At 40.4% G+C, this 21945-nt stretch overlaps 1 protein-coding gene and 2 long non-coding RNA genes across 7 annotated transcripts in view; 1 reads left to right on the top strand and 2 right to left on the bottom strand.

The window, feature by feature from the left end:
• Positions 1-21945, top strand: part of ZDHHC14 (zDHHC palmitoyltransferase 14) — a 70132-nt gene that overhangs the window by 37649 nt on the left and 10538 nt on the right. For all 5 annotated transcript variants that reach the window (XR_014006231.1, XM_081187443.1, XM_081187445.1 and 2 more), the window contains exons 4-8: positions 8221-8358; positions 11186-11234; positions 13101-13203; positions 15339-15448; positions 17075-17177. Coding sequence is in view for 4 of the 5 variants with exons in the window: in XM_081187443.1 (XP_081043569.1) it covers positions 8221-8358; positions 11186-11234; positions 13101-13203; positions 15339-15448; positions 17075-17177 (503 nt within the window). In the remaining variant the exon portion in view is untranslated. The remainder of the gene's footprint in view (positions 1-8220; positions 8359-11185; positions 11235-13100; positions 13204-15338; positions 15449-17074; positions 17178-21945) is intronic.
• LOC308583471 lies at positions 8530-9755 on the bottom strand. The gene is made up of 2 exons (XR_014006235.1): positions 9553-9755; positions 8530-8675 (listed from the first exon to the last, which is right to left on the bottom strand). It is a non-coding gene; the product is annotated as an uncharacterized lncRNA (long non-coding RNA).
• LOC308583482 lies at positions 13267-15332 on the bottom strand. Its single transcript, XR_014006248.1, has 2 exons — positions 13669-15332; positions 13267-13602 (listed from the first exon to the last, which is right to left on the bottom strand). It is a non-coding gene; the product is annotated as an uncharacterized lncRNA (long non-coding RNA).

Raw genomic sequence — 21945 nt, forward strand, 5'->3', positions numbered from 1 at the left:
CACTTTATGTTGTGCACCAACTAGCAGATGCCTCCATCTCCGGAACGCCTCATGAATAGCAAGCAGTTCTCGGTCGTACACCGTGTAGTTCCTCTCGGATTTGTTCAGCTTCCGCGAGAAGAAGGCACACGGACGCCACTCCGACTCCTCCTTCCCCGGCTGCAGAAGAAGCACCGCCCCTATGGCTCTGTCAGATGCGTCTGTTTCAACCCTTAGCTTCTTTCGTAAATCCACATGCAGAAGTTGTTCTTCAGAGGCGAAGGCCCTTTTCAGTTCCTCAAACGCTCGCTCCGCCTCCGCCGTCCATACAAACTTCTTCTTACTGCTGAGACAGTCAGTGATGGGCGCCGTCAGATGGGCGAAGTTGCGGATGAACTTACGATAAAAGTTTCCAAACCCTAGGAACCTCTGCACATCCTTCTTGGTTTTGGGTGTTTTCCATTCCAGCACTGCCTGTACCTTGCCGGGATCCATGGCCAATCCCTTGTCTGACAGGCGGTACCCCAGGAATTCCACCTCCTTGGTATGGAACCGACACTTCTCCAGTTTGACCCACAGCCTGTTGGCTTGCAGTCTGCTCAACACTTCTCTGACGTCTCTCACATGTTGCTCCTCATTCTCAGAATACACCAACACATCATCTAGAAAGGCAACGCAATTCTTGTAGAGCAAAGGGCCCAGCACGTGGTTCATAAAAGATTGAAAACACGCGGAGCCTGCTTGTAATCCAAATGGCATAACGAGGTATTCAAACGCCCCCAAAGGGGTAAACATGGTGGTTTTCCATTCATCCCCTTTCCTTATGCGTATCAGGTTGTACGCCCCCCTTAGATCCAGCTTTGTGAAAATCTTTCCCTTCCTCACCATGGTCAAAATATCATCAATTCTGGTCATAGGGAACGCCACCGGTTCAGTCACTGCATTCAGCCGCCTAAAATCACATACAAGTCTCGGCTTGTCCGCATTTTTTTTGTCCACAAAGAACACTGGGCTCCCCCCTGCTGCTTTGGACTCTCTGATGAAGCCTCTCTTCAGGTTCTTGTCAATGAACCCTCGCAACTCCTGCATTTCCCTGTCTGACATGGCATACAACTTGCCCACGGGAAGCTGTGCTCCAGGGAGTAAATTGATCTGACAATCAAAGGGTCTATGAGGTGGTAGTTGGTCAGCTTCCTTCTCGCTGAACACGTCGCTGAGATCTGCATACTGTGGTGGTACCTTCACCTTCCCCATTACTTCAGTCCCTGCTAGGGTGGCTTGGGCCCCTACTGAACCCTTCTCCCCTTTGCAGTGTTCTAGGCAATGTGCTGAACCAAAGGACACCACTCTTTGATGCCAGCCAACCAGCGGATCATGTAGAGCTAGCCAGCTCATTCCCAAAATAATGGGAGCGCCTCCCAGGGTGGCCACATTAAACGCTATCCGTTCTGTGTGCCTTGCCACCCTCATTATCATTGGGACAGTCTGCAAGCGGACTCCTCCTCCCAACAACTCCCTGCCATCAATCGTGGTCACCTGCAGGGGGTTGCTTAAAGGGATGGTCTGTATCTGGTGTTCAGCAGCAAACTCCTTGCTCATAAAATTGCAGGAGCTGCCTGAGTCCAATAGCGCCTTTATTTTTAGGGGATGCCCATTCTGCAGCTCTAGCGACACTTCAATCACTAGAGCAGGTCGAGGAGCTTCTGGCACGGGCACTTTCACTGCTCTTTGGCCTGGCTGCAGTGCCCCAATTGTGGCAACCAGGCGTTGGCTTTTACCTGCTCCGCTCCCCCTTCTTCTCCCCCCTCAACAGCTCCCACCATCCCTTGCCATTCCTTCCTCTGGGGGCAGACTCTGGCAAAGTGGCCTGGCTGTTGGCAGAGATAGCATTTCCGGGGGCCCTTTCCCTCCTTCTTAGCTCCCTCGCTGGTTTTTGAAAATGCGCGCGCGCGCGCTGTTCCGATTTCCATCGGCTCTGCCGGCGGGAAAGCTGGCTCAGGAATGTCTGGAATGCGGAACTCCTTCCAACGTTCCCCTCTCCCTTCCCGCCTCTCCAAGGCTCTTGCCTCCTGCCGCGCTCCTATGGTCAGCGCAGATTTGGTCAGCTGATCCATAGACTCCGCCCTGGGGCTCCGTGCCAGCTCGTCTTTCACCCCCGAAGAAAGACCTTCTTCAAATAGCATTTGAACGGGTGCCGCCGATAAATCCCAACTCAGTCTGTGAATCAGCATGGTAAACTCAGTCCAATATTCACGGACAGATCGACTCCCCTGCTTACAAGCCATTAGCTGTCTGCGCACCACCCCTTCCTCAATATCGCTGGAAAACATGATATCCATTGCACGAAAGAACTTCATTGTGTCCTTTAGTATGTCATTGTGCGTTGCCATTAGGGGTCGAACCCAGTCTCTAGCCCCTTTCTCAAGATGCCCAATTACAAAAGCAACTCGCGATTCCTCATCAGGGAACTCATCGAACTGCACATTAAGGGCATATTGCATCTCTGTCCTAAAAGCATGGTAGTCCTTGGGGTCCCCCCCAAATTTCTGCACCAATCCTGGTACCTTTCTGGGGAATTGAGTGGCTCTCCCCTTCTTGTCTGCATCCTGAGCCCTTCTCTCCTCCAGCCTCGCCGTCTGCAGGGCCAGTTGAACCTCCAACGCTCGGTATCTATCTTCCAAGCTTGGACCAGCTCCAGCCCCTGCTCCTCCGGTTCCGGTTGGTTCGCTCATGATGCCTTCTCTTGCACAGGCAGCGTACAAAGACTGTCGGACTGCTGTGAGGGTTTGATTAGCTGCTTGTGCGTGAAAACGTGCTCCCTCAGAGTTTGTGCGCCCCCACAAACCTCCGTGTGTGACGGAGCTCCTCAGACATGTCTGCTCTAGTCACTAGTAGCGTCCGACAGTGGCTGTCTGCGGAAGCGTTTCCAGCAAAGAAGTTCCTTAACGGAAACGCGTCTCCTGGACTCACGGCGTGACAGTTTCCTGCGAGGTATGGGTCTCCCTATGGGAGACTCCGATACCTCACCACTGTTCTCGCTGGAAGCCTCCCTGAGCCCTCCCTCCTGCTCGCATTCCCTCAGAGACCCACTCCTCCCCCTGCTGGTCCCTGCTTCAGCAGTTGAGTCTCTTTCATCCTGCCTGAGTCCCTCCACCACCTGATGCTCTGATGGCAGTTCCCTGACACATTATTTCCTCTTCTATATTAATTTTATCAATATAACAATAACCCAGATTCTTTCAAACCATTCTAAAATAAAAGGGGGTGTTCCCCCCATGCTTTTGCAATGCTTATTTTTGCATCAAATAATAGATTTAATATTACCTTGAAATCCTCCTCTAATAATCCTCCTCTTTAAAAATTTAATAAAACTGTTTTAAGATTCATTCGTAACTTGTAACCAAGCCTTTCTGTAATAAAATTCCAGATTTAAAATACATACAGCTATATAATTGGGCAGCTCTGAACTATATGCAAGAAATCTGTTTGAGGCCCACTACATCTCCAACATAAAAAAATTCCTTCCAGTAGCACCTTAAAGTCTTTAAGGTGCTACTGGAAGGAATTTATTTATTTATTTATTTATTTATATATATTTTTGACTATGGCAGACCAATACGGCTACCTGTCTGTAACTGGAACCATGGAATACATCTCCAACAGTTACTTTGTACTGGTGAATATATCCTACTAAGTCTATAGGGAGTCAAATATGTTATAAAATTATTCTTTTAACTCCACAGATGTTGTTCTTGCTAGAATCTTAACCCAAATCCAGTTGTATCCCTCAGTACTTAATTCCTACTGTAGATCACTAGCCGATATCCTCAAAAGTGTCCCTGGCGTGTTATCAAATTCCAAAATAATAAAACAGAACTGACTTGTTGTTTTCAGATATAAATAACATTTCATCTCTAGTCTCTGTTACCTCAATGTATTCTAATTCAGGCTATTGATGCTTCTCTCGTTGGAAAGTACAGTCATACCTCGGGTTGAAGTAGCTTCGGGATGAGCATTTTCAGGTTGTGCTCCGTGGCGACCCGAAGTAACGGAACGTGTTACTTCCGGGTTTCGCCACTCGCGCACGAGCAGACGCTCAAAATAATGTCACGTGCATATGCAGAAGCGGCGAATCGCGACCTGTGCACGCGCGGACGTGGGTTGCATTCGCTTCAGGATGCGAATGGGGCTCCAGAACGCATCCCGTTCGCATCCAGAGGTACCACTGTACTGGAATAGTGGAGTCCTGTGCTGCCCACTGCCAATGAAATTTCAGCTAATGATTTTACATCTTGCTCAGATATTAAATTTTTAGCAGAGTTCAATCTTGTTTGAGATCATATTGACAAGTCACCTAACACACCATGTTTACTTGTTAAGAATTCATTATGAAATGGTAAGGTATATGGTGAAAGTTCTAGACATAGTTTCTTTCTTATTTTATACCTTACGGGTATCTAATGTATTTATTGATTTTCTATACTACAGGGTATATAAATAAGAATTAAATTAGTACACCTTTCCTCCTAATCCCTCCACCTCCCCTATTTTTCTCTAGATTTCTTGTTACCTTTATATTTTATACTATACTGTTATAGTATAGTATAGTGTGTATGAAAAAATGGAATTTTATAAGTAATTTCCTCTTGGTTTTCTTCATGATATCACAGCATTGATTTCAGTAGTCTCTTCAAAACAAGGCTTTCTGCTTCAGTTACTAAGCCTTCCCCATACCATTCGTTTAAAATGTATAGTCTTGCAGCTTAGTATTGTAGGAGTCTCCCATTTCCCCATATTTTGATTTTTTAAAAGTTTTTAGTTTTGATTTTTTAAAAGGTATAAATAATTGAATGCACAAATATGACTTTTAAGGTTTTTTTGTACTTGCTTTCTGGAATAAATGTGAATTGATTTGTTTTACATCATCTGGGATACGGACACACCCACCCACACCCACCATAAGGGTGGGATTTTTTGGAGCCTACTATTCCTATATCCTTATCCTTGTTTTTTGATAACTGTTCTTGCTGAACAAAGCTAGGTCTAATTCCAAGGTAATTTCTACTGTTCAAAGTAATCCTTGAAGAGTAATCCTTTAATGCCTTTATAATTAAAGATGTGAGGGTGATTACAACAGGTGATCCTTTTGTATTTCATGGTTTACTGACCATTCAAGAGGTATTCAAGGAGCTTGAACTATTCATGAAACAGATTTGTACTGAATGTGGCATCATGGTAAGCAACCATTGTTTCTTAGGTAGAAGATATAGGATGTGGTTTATGTGTCCTTAGCCCAGAGAAAAACGTAAGATAATCTTGCAGCAATTTATCTGAAATGGGCCTTGACCAGGCTCTTGAACAGACAGACAGATTTTCCCCTCCAGGATACAAAAGCAGGGCAAAATCCAATAGGAACATAAGAAAAGCCCTGCTAGACCAGGCCAAGGGCAGTGACCAACCAGATGCCTGTGGAATAACTGATCACAGCAGCACTCTCTCCCCTTGCAATTCCCAACAACAGACATTCAGAGGCATATTGCCACCAACAATGGAGGCAGAACATAGCCATCATGGCAAGTAGCCATTGATAGCCACCTTGGGGGAGAGAGAACTTTTCTGAGCTGTTTTCAACCAACTGATTCCACCAACACAAGGGTTTCTGCTTCTGCAAGAGGACTTTGCCCCTCTCCACTCCCTGAATGCACCCTGCACCCTCCCTAAATCTATTCTAGAGGGTTGTGGGCAATGCCAGAATAGATCTGGGGACATACGGGGGGAAGGAGGGGGAGACGTTTTGTTGCACAAGTGAAAATCCTTGCACTGACAGAACGACTTAGTTGAATACTGCCCACTGTGTTAAATCCTGCCATTAACACATAGTTCTGAATAGTTCTGTCATCAAATGTTCTCTTTTAATGCTATCTAATCCTAATTGAAAACTATTAATATTCTACTTAGAAACAGAGAAATTGTATGAACAACTGCAGCTGGGAAACAGTCCAATATTAAATTTTGATAGAGCCCTTTCAGTTTCCTTTTTGGTTTTCTGTCCCTGAGTTTGAAGGTACATATTGTAAGGCCCATGAGCCGGATCAAGTCCACACAAAGTAAAAGAGAGCAAGGGGCTAATCTCAACTTGTGGCCTGAGATTTGGGGCACTCCCAAAAGCCCCGCATGAGGTCAAAGGTCTCTGCAAAATGTTCCCTTCTTCTTAGATTGAAATGGGGAAGATTAGGTTCAGTAACAAATACCAGCTTGCTACCAAAGCCATGTGAACCTCTTCCCCTCTCACCTATGAGACAGTTGCTACACAGTGCCTGCATGAATTTGTTTAGGCTATGGAAACAGCCTTGGAAGTCTGTGTATACCCCAGGGGCACTATTCTGTTCCAATTCTAGTAAAGCAAGTAAAAAATTTGCAGGAGCAGTTGACTTGCTAAAAATTAGTCTCTTAGTCTTAAACCCAAGTTCTTTGAAGGTGCTATGTATCTTTTCCCAAATCTGCAGGAAATGATTACTAGCATTGAAATTGCAGGATTCGTATGTTCCTGCATTTACAGATGTTTCAAATGCAGGAAAAGACAGTATGTACTGCAAGCATCCACACTGGGTTTTTAACAACAACAACAACAGATAAATGAAGAACAGCCCCAAAATGGATGCACATAAATTATGAAATCATAGGGGCTACAAAGGAAACCACAACATTACATATTGCCAAACAAGCACAGATGTGAATGATATCAATTGAATTAGCCACGCTGCTGGTATGTTATACAAAGGCCCCTGTATCTTCTATCCCATTAGTTTTTCAGCAGTGGTTTTTGACAATACTGATTGGATCTTTTGTGTACAAAAGCTGACTCTACCCATCCTCCCAACTAGTCATGAGAACTTATCTTTAACATATCTGATTCTGAGCTCATCCATACTGTCATCTGAGACTTCTTGTGGGTGAGCTGCGACTTTGCTGAACCCTGGGTGAGAACCTGGAGGCTGAGACGGAGGGTGTGTCAGAAGGAACATGAATTGATATAGATTTATATATGTTAGTAACCTTGTATTAGTGTTGAAGCAATGATTCTTCAACATCAACTTCGTTGGGCTGGTCATGTTGTGCGGATGCCTGATGATCGTCTTCTGTCCCCGCTGTGGAAGGATGTGTGGATCCAGAATTGGCCTCCACAGTCTCTTACAGACTCATTGTTAAAACCGTGGTTATGGAAGACAATCTTACTCGGCCACAAGTGATCACCAAAGAAGAAGATGATTAATGTAACAATTTTATATTTATCTGTGTATTTTTGTAATATTATGTTGAAGTTGTCTTTTGTTCAGTTTTCTGTACACTGCTTAGAGATATTTTTAATATATTAAGCAGTATATAAATTAAATAATCAAATTTAATGTTGATAGTAAGCTTCCTGTACCTCCATTCTCTCTTGTCCATATGACGTTCTCCTCCAAATCACTACATTCTCACACTCCCTGGACTGAGGCAGAATCATAGAATTGTAGAATTGGAAGGGACCATGAATGTAATCTAGTCCAACCCTTTGAAATGCAAGAATCTTTTTGCCCAATGTAGGACTCAAACTCACGACTCTGAAATTAAGGGTCTCGTGCTGTACCAACTGTGCTATCCTGCAGAAAAAAGTGTTAAATGAATAGAGAGAAATGTAATTATTCCCTTTCCCTCAATTCCCTGTTCCATTCATGGCTTGTAAATTAACTCTACTTTGAAAGAGATTTATAAAAAAATAATAGACTAAAGACAAAGGACTATGATAAAAATATGCATTTAAACATCCAATTTTGGGTCATATTTTTGTCATTTATATTCAAGCATTCACATGAACATGTGATAGCAAAAACTGGGGATGGGCATATATGTGTGCCAGCAGCTCTTAAGATCATTGTATGATTAGTGCAAAGGGCATTAGAAGGTTTTAAAGCATGTTCAATTGATCCCAGGCTAATAAGGGTTTCTGTTCTTGAAGAGAGCTTGAGTGTGTTCAGTTGAGCACACTTTAAATTCCCTACTGTAGTTGTCATGTGAAGATCTAAAAGCAGTTCATGTGGCCTTGGGGGTGGGGCTTGCACACACATCTTCCCCATCACCAGTTTTAGCTTGACTGCATCTTCAGGTAGACATCTGAACATGGCTGCAACGATTTTCTCAAGCAGGTCTTTGCTGTTGTTTTTGTAATTGCGTTCCATTTTTTTCTGCCTTTTCTTTCAGAACGGTTTGATCACCATTGTCCCTGGGTAGGCAACTGTGTGGGGAAAAGAAACTACAGATTTTTTTATATGTTTATTTTATCTCTGTCTTTTCTGACAGTCTTTATATTTGCATTCGTTATCACCCACATCATCCATCGTAAGTATGCTAGTACAATCAGATTACATATATAGCCATTTGCTTGAAACTCTATTTTTCATTCTAATCTTTTGGACATTCAGGATATACCCAAAATGGTATACCTAGTTTGATCATTAACAAGACTTTCAACTGTTAAGCTTACTTCTTAATTCAGAAACTTAAGGCAAATGCATTTTATTCAGCTTTATTTGTTGTACTGCTGAACAGTTCATATAAAGGGAACATTCTGGCCTGCTCTCAGTTTTCCTGCAGATTGGTTTCATTGGTCTGTGACTGTTCCTTAATTTGTGGCCTGCCTTGCTGACTGGAAAACCCTATTGGCAAACAGAATAATTTCCAAAAGTTGATCAATGTTCACAACCTGTTGTATTTATTAATTTGCATATTTTATTATTAAACTTATATACCACCATTCATCTGAAGATCACAGGGCAGTCTATGGTATAAAAACACAAAGATACATAATAACAAACAAACAAAAACCCACAGGTTTTGAAGGCCACAGGTTGTTTAATTAGCCAAAGGCCTGGGAGAAGAATGTTTTTGCCTGCCCCCTAAAGATATGTCATGAAATTGCCAGGTGATTTATATTCCTATGACAACCTACAAAGTAGTAAGAAACACAGTTTTACAATTTAATAAATTAATTAATAATAAATCACATAGACTAATACAGCAAATTAAAATGGAAGTATCAGCAGCCTGTTCAGTAAAATCAACCACTCTAAATGCTTACATTAGCAGTTGTTGTTTTTTAAGTCTGTGAAAACAGAAATGTTTTTGCCTGGTGTCTAAATGATAGCAAGAAGGTCTCTGAGTAGGCCTCCTGGCAACGTCTTTCCAAAAGCAAGGAAGCAAAGTGTGTCTCCAGTTTCCACCTGCCACACTTCAGATAGCAGGAGAACCTGGAAAAAGGCTGCAGATTATGTGGATTGATAAAGAGAGATGCCTCCAACAGTTATCTGGGTCCTAAATCGTGTAGCGCTTTAAAATTAATACCAGCACTTTGAATTGAGCTCAAAAAAATTATGGGAGGCAGTGGAGTTGCTTCAGCACAGGCAAGATGAAATCTCTTTGCCTGCTCCATGTTCACAGCCTAACCACAGTGTTATGGACTAGCTCCAATTTTCAAACTGTCTTCAAAGGCAACTCCATGTCAAGCACATTGCAGTAATCGAGCTTCCAAGTTACCAGGGCATGGGTACATCTGTGGCAACAGAAGATCCTTTGTGCTCCCATTTCCAGTCCAGCATCTTCCTGCCTAGTTGAGAGCTCCAGATCTTCATTGTGACCTGCCACATAGGTTTGGCCATGACACATTGTGACAGCCCCATGGTTATCATGGCAACCATGAAGTCCTGAATATCTTCTGATAAGACTGATTCTGAAATAATGTTGAGGTCCCTTAAGAAAATCAGTTTCAACTCAGCCAGCTCAGGTGTGGAGACTGCTTGGTAGAAGGGTGGTTGGTACACAAACAACAATCCCGCCGTGTCCCTAGTATACAACACCAAGTACAAACACCCCAAATCAGCACCCAACCTAATAGTAAGCATTGGGAGGGAGATGGAATCCCTGCTGACCATAACTATATTTTTTTTGCCAATCGTTTTTATAAACCATAGCAATGTTTCTTCTGCAACATGGTAGATAGCGTAAAGTGTAAAGCCAGGAGAGACTGGCTTTTTGTGCCCTGTCAAGTGATGATGAGATAGATTTGATGAGTCTCCATGACCAGATAATGATGTCTTACTGTAAACTGATCTTGCATTAAATAGCAACACGTTAAGGAATCCTGAGGTTATGTTATTGTGGATGAGGATGGCACTAGAGTAGAACAGACCTTATATGCTGGCTTCTCCTTCTCAACCAGCTGGCACTTACCCCACTTCTACCATACCTCCCTCTGCCTGTAACCACTAGCTTATGTTTACAGACTCTTGTGTTTCCCACTCCCCCATTTAACGCAGAGACATAACACAAAACTAATAAAGCAGATAAAATATTTTTAAGGGAGCGTATACAAGAGATTGTCATAAACATATGTTTAAAAATCCCAATTTCAATTGCACTTGAAATGCAAGAATTGGATAGCAGATAGGTCCATTTCACCAGCTCCTTTGACATGAACTAATGCTGTTTTTGAGGCCGACAGTCCAACAGATATTCCCTCCTGGAAGTAGCCTTAGAAAGCCCTGTGCTGTTCAGTTAGGTGGCTGGGACTTCTTGCCAGGGCACAGAGTCAACACAGTGCCCAGCTTTCTCTGTCCCTAAATGTCAGCAGTTAAAAATAGATCTGGACCTTAATTTGACAATTGCTTGTCATTCTTCTTTGCTGAACAAATTAATGAGTTAAAGCTGGCTCCTTGCATCATGTCTCCTAATTGTATCCAGAGAAATCCGTAAGCAGCTTGGAATTTGGGTCATATTATGATGCATTTACAGGATTTCCTGATCCAACAGAAACATTTTTGTGTGAGAGAAAATATATTTATGGATACCTTTCATGTTGAATAATAATCTTGCAGTGTTTTTTCCACCATAATAGGATAGAATGAACAGATTGATAACAGAAAACTTATTTATGGGGAACTGGTGTCTGCAGACATTAACGTGTTACTATTGAGAAAACATCCAGCATATGTTAATTCTGGTTTTAAAACTTCCATTTTTGCTGAATAGTTTCAGTAAAATTTCAAGGCTAAATTTAGCAAAATTTGTGTTGTAGTTCTTTGAAACTCTAACTGTATATTGGATTTTGAGATTTGTTTTTATGTGGACAGTATATATTATCGTTTAATATTTACATTTATTCTTTCTACAGGATCTCAACAAACAGGGTTCTTAAATGCACTCAAGGACAGTCCTGCAAGATATCCTTTCAACTGGAGTGCATTTGCATGCTCTTAGTTAATATTGTATAAATTTTAAAAGCATTGCTATCTAGATTTATTTGGAGTTGTTTACTCTTTGACAAACATTTGGGTTATGCAGTTATATGAACTTCAGACATACTTCAAGTAATCCCTCTCTCTGGATTTACACACAGCAATTTGGATAGCCCCTATTTTATACTGTAAAATAGTGTGTATAGTTTTAAACATTCATTACTAGAATATGAAAATGGTTTTCGTTTTTTATCAAAGCAGTTATACAGTTTGAGCAAACAAGTGATTTTATCAGAAGTAATAAAAAGAGAATGTATGTTTTTAGAATTAAACTTCCTGACAGAATGATTTTGCATTGGGTGATAATTTACCCAGTTTACTTCAAGAGAACTTCCAGCATTAGCAGCAGAAGTAGCAGCAAATCCAGAAACAAAATAGGAAGGAACCTAACAACAAGTTGTGCCTCTCTTTCAAATATTTGGAACTACTGTTGCATCTTTTACCTGACTGTTGCTCCCCACTCCCCAAGCCTATACCTACAGTGCTGATCCTAGCAGAGATCAACAAAGAAATTGTATGTGGATTATAAATTCCCATCATACCATTTTGAAGACCTGGGAGTGCAGGAAGAAGCCAACAAGCAGCATTCTGTTGACACATAGAATGCTGTTTTTTAGTAATGGGTGTGTTGTGTCAGTTCAAGAAGAAGACAAACATAGGCCTTCAAACACAGCTTTGCTTTATCACAGCATAACTAGATTGAGGCAAATGCTCTTCCCAGCAGCAAGAAGTGGAAGAGAATTGCAAGAGCACAGTCAAGCTAAAAAGCACTAACTTAACTCACTAGCATACAAAACAGAGTGCATTTGGAAATACCATGACTTCAGTCCTGCACAAAATTGTGAACATCTAAGTGCCATTAACTTAGTGGAAGTTATGCACAAACAGCAGTGAAGATAGCAGCCCAGGTGCTTTAAAAATAAAGAAAATATTCAGGTATAACTTCTACTATGTTCACTTACTTATATATTCATTGGGTAGAAATGCTAATACACAAGTACCTCTGTGTTGGAAGAGCTTAGGTTTGAACACAATGTTCATAAATAACACAACAATAGCCTCCAGTTAAAAGAATTACAATAGCTTCTAAGAATGTTTTAGGCTTTTCAGTTCTCTGAAAATGAAAGAGTCTTTCAGTTATTTTAAAATCAAAAGGTAGTTGATTCCACATTTGTGGACTATTCAGCCACAACAATTAGCTATTTATTCATAATTTGCATTTAAGGGTTGGGCAGTTGGGGGGAAAAATCAGGAAAGCATCTAATAGGAAAAATCCCATGAATACAGTGTGTTTGATGATGCCCCTTCAAGCAGGAGTGGAAATGGTGGTGTGTGGTAGTGACTCTGAGGCTAGAATTCGTGTTGAATTTCTGAAACTGCCAGTAACTCATAGCAAGGCCTTGGGCAAAATTTTGTGATTTCCTGATGCCTTCTGTTCTCACTATGTCCTAATTTTTGTGTGTGCAGTTGTGTCATGTGAGCCGAGGCTCTTCTGAACTACATAAGGAATGTTTGTTTAGGCTTCTACGTGCAAAAATGTAGGGATTAAAAGCTATCTGTGTACTAAAAATCGTGATGGAACAAGCGAAGGTCCACTTAGTACAGCATTCTGCCTCTTCTAAATATACATTTTCTGGATGTTCACAAACTCAGCATGATAGTTATGGCTATCCTAGGCATTTCCAATTTGGAGCAGTATATTCATGGCCTGAAATTTCCATTTAGCCATAAATGCTAATAGCATTTACATTCATTGACTTCTCGGTTACTATTCCCTTGACGTTCAGTTACTGTGCTGGAAGCTGTGGTATGTTTCTTCTCCGTTTGGTCCATTGTTGGGCTCTCAGGTTTTCATACTTATTTGATCAGCTCCAATCAAACAACAAATGAGGATGTAAGTGTTTTTAACCTTTATTTAGTAACTATGTTTGTCATGGAAACAGCACACATGACAGTGTTTTCTGCTAAAACAAAGCACTGGGCTGGACACATTGATGCCCTGTAGGGAACAGCCCCCTGGTGGCATTAATGTTTCATTTGGGCCCAAATCTTGTTTAGTGGTTAAAAATCTCCACTTCCTTATTCATAAGAATGGTCTTTAGGTCATTATGCATTAATGGGTGTTCTGCAAAAGCAATATTTTTGACTGGAGAGAATGCTTATTGAGAACGCTTCCTTCTTCAGCCTGCTTGTGCAGCTCTGTTCCAAATTTTGGAATAATGAAGTGGGAACCTAATGGCCAAGATTGTGTTCTCTGGGTGGCATACCAGATTCCCTCTCTCTGTTTTATCCTCTTAGTCCATAGTGTTTCCTGCTTGGCAGGGGGTTGGACTCGATGGCCCTTGTGGTCTCTTCCAACTCTATGATTCTATGATTGGCTCAAGGTCACTTAGTGGGCTTCATAGCAAAATACAGATTTGAACCTGGGTGTTCCCAGTCCTACTCTGGCTCTCTAAATTGTTTCACTACTCTGGTTATCTGACCTTGATGGATTGACCCAGACAGTGTTGCTTCCCAAGGACTTGCACAGGAAACAGTGGCCATGCAAGGGCAATAGCTGCATATGAAGTTTGGATACAGATTCAGTCTTTCCTGAGCTCTGTTCTTACAAGCTTTTGGAGAGTATACAAGACATTCCCCTTATAAGCCTATGAAGTTCACAGAGGTTCTGTGTTTTTAATGGGTTATTGTTTTGGTATTTCTATTTTTAATCATATTATTGTTGGGAGCCTCCTCAGGCCTTAGAGAGACTGGATACAAACCCTTAAAAGTAATAAATTAGATAGCTCAGGGACCTCTGCATCATTGCAGAGACCCTTTTGAGCCAATCTGGCAGCATTTCAGCCTTCTCAGAGCTCAAATCCCCCAGAGGCTCTTTTGTGACGCAGAGATCTCTGAGGCATCTCTTCACTGAGTGCTGGGAGGATTGAAATACTGCCAGTTGAATCAGAAACGATGCCTTGCACATAGCTGTTGGCCCCAGCAGTGCCATTTCCAAGCAAGTTCTTGAAAAATAGTATGCTGTCTGGGCCAACATCAGTGCTTGAAACAACATTTCAAGCCAGCAGATAATCCTCTCAGAAGAAAAGAAGAGGATGCCGCTGAGGCCTTACCCTGGAACATTCTTTCCTTTTGCTTTGGATGCTTCCTTCCAGCATCCTCAGCCAGGGGAACGGAACCCTCCCCAACCAAGTTGCTCTGAGGGGGAATTATGTCACCACTGGGAAATAGCCTCCCAACTGCTTGGCAAGACAGTGCCCAGCCTCCGCAAACCAAGTAAGTTGGTCACTGCTGCTTTAGGAGTAAATAGGCTGATTCGTTCAGGAGCTGCTTGTTGGGAAGGGTTCCAGTTTTGAAAAGAGCACGTTGGAGCTGTCTGGGAGTAAATCACATAGCTTGCCAGTTTAAGTTGCAAACTTGTGAGAAACAGTGTTACTTGAATGTGAAGATGGGGAACCTGTGGCCCTCCAGATGCTATTAGCGTCCAGCTGCTGTCAGCCCCAGCCAGCATGGCCAGTGGTCGGGGACAATGGAAGTTGCAGTCATCAGGATAACCACAGGCTCCCCATACCTGCTTTACTGAGATACTAAAATTCCCTGTTATAAAATATAAGACTGTTTTTTTAGTTATGTTTATTTGATTTTTACATTTAATTTGCTTTATTCCTGTTACAAGCAGCTCTGGGAATATGATTCAAGAATAATATTAAAACATTCATAATATATAAATAAAAAGTGGAGCTGTCACCAGTGACATCCCAGGATGTGAATAGGATGGAACCAGCTGTTACATCCTGGAATGGAGAAACAGCTGGCACAGAGTATACCTTTGCCCTTGGAGGGTATATGTGACAGGGGAATGTGGAACAGTGAGACGTTGTGAATAAAGTGACATGTTTAGTTGTAGGTTTAGGTTGTAGGGTACTGTTGGGTCAGCCTGGTTTACCTTAGGAGAGTACGGAAGAGTTGTAGCACTTTGTATATTGAAGAGTGCTACAAAAAGGTGCACTAACGTTCCTTTCTTACCAGATCAAGGGATCTTGGTCAAATAAAAGAGGTAAAGAAAACTTCAATCCATACAGCTATGGCAACATTTTCACTAACTGTTGTTCTGCACTCTGTGGGCCCATCTCTCCCAGGTAAGGGGTAAAATACAATTGTTCAGTATCTTCTCTTCCTTTTGGTCCTTAGTGCTTGTTGGGTCAATTGTATGTAACTTGCAAGACCACATAGTTAATAATAATATAATGTGACATTTGAGTCCTCTAGTGTAGTGGTCATGTATGTTGTATGGTTTGCTGCTAATAGGACACTGGTACCACATAAGTCTGTTGTGTACCACCCATTCATCACTTGTGGAGCTTGCAGTAACTAAACTTTTGGAAGGAAGAACCTAAGCTATAATCTTCTGATGATCCACGACAATTGATTTGCTCTTTTCTCCAGATACAGCAATTGCATTGTAAAATTGCTAGCAATACATTTAAAAGCTTGATGTTGTAAACATTATTTATTGTTTATTTGATTGGAAATATATTAAAAATCTGTCAAGTGTGTTTCACACTTTAAAGTGGAGTACATTTCAGAATAAGAGCATGTTTAGAATGAGAAAAATGCTGCTACTGCTGCTACTCAGTTATGGTGTGGATATGCAACAGAAGGTTATAACATCCTTGCTTCCTGTTAAATCTACCACTTCCCACACATTTTATAATGCTTATTTTATGTAAATGATGGCAAACCCGTTCAAAGTTTTAACTTGCAGATGTTCTACGCTATTTTTGTTCTTCACTTCTAACTGCTTATGGTAAGTTTTTTCCAGGCACCAATACTAGGAATTTAAAAAAAATATTTGTCTAGTTAAATGTATACACTACCTTTTCAATTAGAAATATATACAAGGCAGTTTACAATAAAGTTAAAGTCTGACCAGTACACAACAAAAACTGAGTAAAACTATTGCAAACATGGTTAAAAAAGTATTAGGAGCACTGAAAGTCCAAGGTGACTGTTAAGAAGAAAATGCCTGTACCAACAAAACCTGTTCCTGAAGTTAGTAAAATGGACACGAAGTGAGTAGCTCTGGGGGAAAGGCTTCGAAATATGAGACATCAGTGTAGAAAAGGCCTGATTCCTGGTCACCAGTCACCTAACCTCTGTTGGGGGCATCCAGAGAAGGCCATTGAGGAAGATCTTAAATAATTAACAGTTTTAAGTGTGTGGTTATTTTTTTCAGCAATGATCTGTGGTAACAGAATTGTGTAAGTTCTCCCATTTCATGATATAACTCTGTTAAATTAACAAGCAGTTCCCCACTAGAAACTGAATAACCTTGTTATTCTGTAGAATGCATCCATAGTAAACTTTGATTAGAGTTTCTATTTCATTTTTTAAATGTTCCGGTCATTATTCTAACATAAGCACCATTGAGTTAAATGAGTCTTAGTCTCAAGTATAGGATTGCGACCTTAAGAAAACTTCAGACCAACTGTTCCAGAGTGACTTACGGATTGCAGCCAGTTTTCTTCCTCTTTTTATGTTTCTCCAAGTTACAAATATATTGCAAAAACTCAGAAATGCAGCTTCCGTTTTTGCTACCAAACTCTTGGGAACAAATAAATCTATTTTACTGTTCCATTAAAAGAGGTATTGAAGCTATTCTCATATGGTTCATTGTTCTTAAGGTGAAACTTTTTTCCTTTTAAAGCTGGACCAAAATTATCTAACCAGAATTTTTTGTAACAAAACTTTTTATTATTCTGTAGCTTAATTGACAGAAGAGGATTTATGCAGCCAGATACTCCACAGCCAGCAGCACCCTCAAATGGCATTACAATGTATGGGGCCACACAGTCTCAGAGTAATATGGTAGGAACCATCCCATAATGTTGATCAAGAGCCCTGTGAATGTTTTCCTTCTCAGGTTTCCTGTGAACTAATCAAGTCGCTAAACTAACTGGATGCTACTGGTACTCTCTGTTAGGGGATATTTCATTGTTGTACTGTAGTAAACTGCAACAAACTTACAGATTTTCATAAGCACTTGGGAGGGGGGAAGTAGTGTAATGGACAAAAGGAAAAGATTGTCTACCTCCTGACAGTTAAATATAGTGCCAAGAGAAGTTTTCATGTATGGTTGAAGTTTTGCCTGTCTTTGTTAGCCTTAGATGGACCTTGGATCTTCAATATAATATTTGTTGCTTTTAAATTACTTTTCCCCAAAAGTTGTTGATTGTGTTGCAGAAATCCTTGCTGCCTGATACGTTTCTACAAGACTTGTCATACCAGCATGAATAGAATATTTATAGAGAAGTCTTAGAATTTCTTGTGAACTTAGAGGTGGCCACTGTATTTGACTATTGCAAATTTCTGAATAATGTTTTCATTTTTATAAATTGTGCCAATTACTCCCATTGTGTCTTCTTGAGAGCAGTACATTTTTCTCCATGTGCCAAGAAGCAGAACCCAGCCTAAGGAAACTTTATTAACCAAAAGTCCTCATTGGAGTAACCTTCTTCTAACATGTATGTTCTGAAATAGTGCCAACATTCTTTTGTATTTTTGGCTTCATGGATTTCTTCCCAGTCTCGAAGGCAAAGAAATAAAAGCAATCCCAAGCATTTCCGATTTTTTGCACTTAACTGAAGCAAAGTTAGTTTTCATAGCTATGTGGATACTCTCTTAGAAATGAGAAACACATGATCAGTGGACTTATTAAGAATTGGTTCATTCATCATTTTTTCATATTTGTTAACAATATCTGTTTCTTAGATTTTAAAGATCAGACACATTTAACCGACTGCTAGTGTCAATTGTATCTTTGATAGCATTTTGAATGGTCATTCATAGTGTGATCCTTTATATGTGTACTTGAGTGACATTTCCAGTTCCGTGGATATAGGATTGCAGCCTTGTCTCATCTTGGCTGCTTTAATTTTCAGAACAACTCCAGAAGATTTTCTTTAAGTGGGGTGGCCTGAAAGGGGTGAATTATTTGCCTGCCTTATGTTTACACCAGTAGTTCTTAACACTGGGTCCCCTGGTTACTGTAGCCTTCAGAGAGCTTTGCCAGCTTGTAGGCAGAGATTATAAAACTATATCTCTAAGAGATTGCCAATAAATTGTTATATTTAAACGTTTTTCAGTTGTCAAATTATTGTAGTGTTTCTTTGCCTTATGGCAGTTTCTCTTCCTATATTTTTACATTGGGTCTTTACAGGGTAGTTTGAAACAAACCCACATGCTCCTGTTTTTAAGAAGTGCTGTGTTCAGGCCACTATCATGGTTCCCTGTGTATGAACTGAAAATACCAATGCACACAGGGAGGGCCACGTACAGACCCACTTGCCTAGCTCACAGTCTCCCTCAGGTCTAGAGACTCCCTTCCCACCGTTATTCTTCCTTTCTGGTCTACAGCTAGCCTTACTTTTTCCTCTACTCCTTACCTGGCTTTAGCTTTCCGGACAACTTCCTTGCTATTCTTTCCCTGCCTGCTGTGCCACCTCTCCTTTCAGGCCCTGGTTTAATTTGGCTGTATCACAACTAGATAATGTAATCAGGTGTCACTTAAGACTCTTAGCCAAATGGCCAAGTTCAGAAATAAGTAGCAACTACTCCCTCTTCTCATACATTCTCTTTGATGTTTCTTTCACTTGCATACTTCTGCATCTTCACGTTATGTGGAGGTGAAATCAACCCTGAGAAAAGTATGTGTGTGTCTGATGTAGCATATGTTGACCAGCTGCTGTTTCAACTATTTAGCTCTTTAGCCATAGTTACTCTGAAAAGTTAAATACAAAGGATATTGTGTTTATTGGGGTAAAGGATGAAGCATGGTCTTTTGGTCAAAGTGATAAATTCCCTTGCTAGAGAGCAATTTTTGTAAATGCATATAGATATAGATATATGCACATATATGCACACACACACACACACACACACACACACACACACACACATATACTGCATGTAAAAAAAGAAACTAATTCTTACTGTCATTTCATGTTTTGGGGAGTCTCCAGAGTTTATCAATCTTTCCACATAAATTAAATTTGTAAACTTAAATGCTTAAAAAGAGACTGAAAAAGAAAGCCAACCGAAATCTAAATCACCAAAAATCACAATCAGGATTTTTCTTCCACCAGATTTGAAAGAAAAGGCAAGTATATTTATGTCAAAAAAATTAGACACTTATGCCCATGAAATAATGCATAGTTATTACACATACCAGATTTTTTTTAAAGTCAATTATAGTTTCTCTCTTTTTTCAAAAAACAACCTAGTTATAATGAAATCTGAATTAAACGCAAACATGTTAAAGCTGACACTTAGGATCTCTTCACAGTCAACCATGATCACCTGTCAAACAGATTTGAGTTAGTGGCAGCTTACCTAGTTTATGAGATTACGCATTATAAGGACCCAGTAAGACAGTTCTATGTGTCTCCCCCCCCACACACCATTGAAACTATTGACAAGCACGCCATCACACACACTAGGATTTAAGAGATGCCATTCTGTATATCACCAGGCTCACCCACTGCCTCTCAGTTAGTTGCAACATATGGGCAACATGCAGGTGAACAGTATCTTCCTGTTAAGTGGCATGGACTTCTGTGAGCAGAATGGGACCTCTCCCTTTTCCTTCTTCGCCTTGCAGTATTCAATCTGCTCTGGAGGGTCCCCCAACCAAAGGCCTGTTCTGGAGTATACCCAAAGGGGAGGAGCAGAGGAAGTGGAAGACCTATCATGCAAGCAGTCTTCCAATCACATAGCATCAGATATAACCCAATAGTTATACAACCAGTTAGTGGCCATGCTGGGGATTATTTCTAAATAGGGAACTTGATTTATAGCAGTGATTTTAAATTAATTAATTTATCTATTCTTCTTTATTTAAATCATGATGGACTCATTCAGAGTTGTCAATTTTCATTTTAACACTGATATGTAGAGTTGGTGATCCATTTTCTTAATATTCCTAAAACTAGGTACAGATATTCACCTGTGCTCTCACCAAACAACTCCTCCTAGTGATGTCATATGATGTAAAATTCCTTCAGATTTTTCCTCCTATAGGTATCCCAGGCTACATTCTAAAACTACAAGTTAGAGCCTGGATAGCTCAGTTGGTTAGAGCATGGTGCTGATAACACCAAGGTTGCAGGTTTGATCCCCATATGGGACAGCTGTATTGCAGGGGGTTGGACTAGAATGATCCTCAGGGTCCCTTCCAACTCTGTGTTCCTATGATCTATACCTTATTTTAATCTCTGCAGACTGATTTTTCATGCCTTTTGTTGTCATTGTTCTCAGTATCCAGGTCTGTTGTGATTCTGTGAATTTGTTGTGCCATTTGCTTTTTTATCATCTTGTGATCATAAAGATTTGTAAGAAGATTAGCTCAAATGGTAAACTCCATAGCAGCACTTTTAAACGCCTCTCCTCCCTGATAAATATTTTTAGCTCTAGCCTTTTTGCAGTAAATCAGGCAATCCATGTACCATAGTTCTTAATTCAAAAGAACTTGCTGGTGTGAAATTTGAAAGTAAAAGACAACTGGAATCTTTCTGATCTATCTAGTTTATGCTTTTTCTCTATAATGGCCTCAAAAAGCAAAATCTCTTTACTATACTTTAGTCACCACTGCTTTACTTCCTAAATGTTAAACAGTATTTGGTTTTTTATGTTTTCTCTCAATATTTCCGTTATTTTAATAGGGAACTGAAGTTAGATTAACCAGGTGGTAATTGCCAGGATCACCCTTTCCTTTTTGAAGGTTGGTAGTATATTTTGGTTCCCCCCTTTCTAGTACACATCCAGTTCTTCATCACTTTTTAGTAGTTTTGTGAATTCATTAACCAATTCCCTTACACCATAGAAATGTGCCATGAGAATCCACAGACTTGCTGATTATTCATTATTCCTAAACATGTTATCTTTTCATTAGAAGCTATGGCTGCAATCCACTTACACTAGGAAAAAAATTGCTTAATCGGAAGATAACTGGTGATTCAGTGTTGTGGATTGTGCCCTATTTCTCTCTTCATAACTGACCAACTCAACCCATTTTTCTTATTTTTGAAGAGAGTTCTGTGCAAGAAAGCATTTCAGCCATTTTAGAAAAACCTGTTCCTTCCACATTTCTCATTTGTATATTAACTGTTGCTGGGTCTACAATAGTTTCAATATTCTATCGTCCTTGCTGTGCCAATACCTTTCTGCAATATACTTTCTTCCTTTTTCCTTTTGCAACTTTATAATAATGTTGTAATAGAAACATTTATTCAATTTCTGTTTCAAGTTTAGGATATTTCTCCTAGTTTATTTAGGGGTGGGGATGACACAAATCTCTGAATGGTTAACCATGGTTAATTTAGGATTGAAATTTCCATACTGCCTTTCAATAGAAATTTCTATGGGAATTAAATTGCAGGTAAAAGCAATCAAGCTAAAATGTTAGCAAGCTCTTAAAAATAAGATTTCTTTAAAAGTCATAGGGCTAAACATAAGTCCTTAAAGTACAGGAAAAATGCAAAGATGTTTGTCTTGCATCAAAGTACAATAAGGAAGCATCAGGCAGACTTCTCTGAGAACAGCATTCCTTAATTTGGGGGTCACCTTGCTTTATAGATGA

Source organism: Podarcis bocagei (assembly GCF_964188305.1).
Source record: "Podarcis bocagei genome assembly, chromosome: 3".
Taxonomy (NCBI): domain Eukaryota; kingdom Metazoa; phylum Chordata; class Lepidosauria; order Squamata; family Lacertidae; genus Podarcis; species Podarcis bocagei.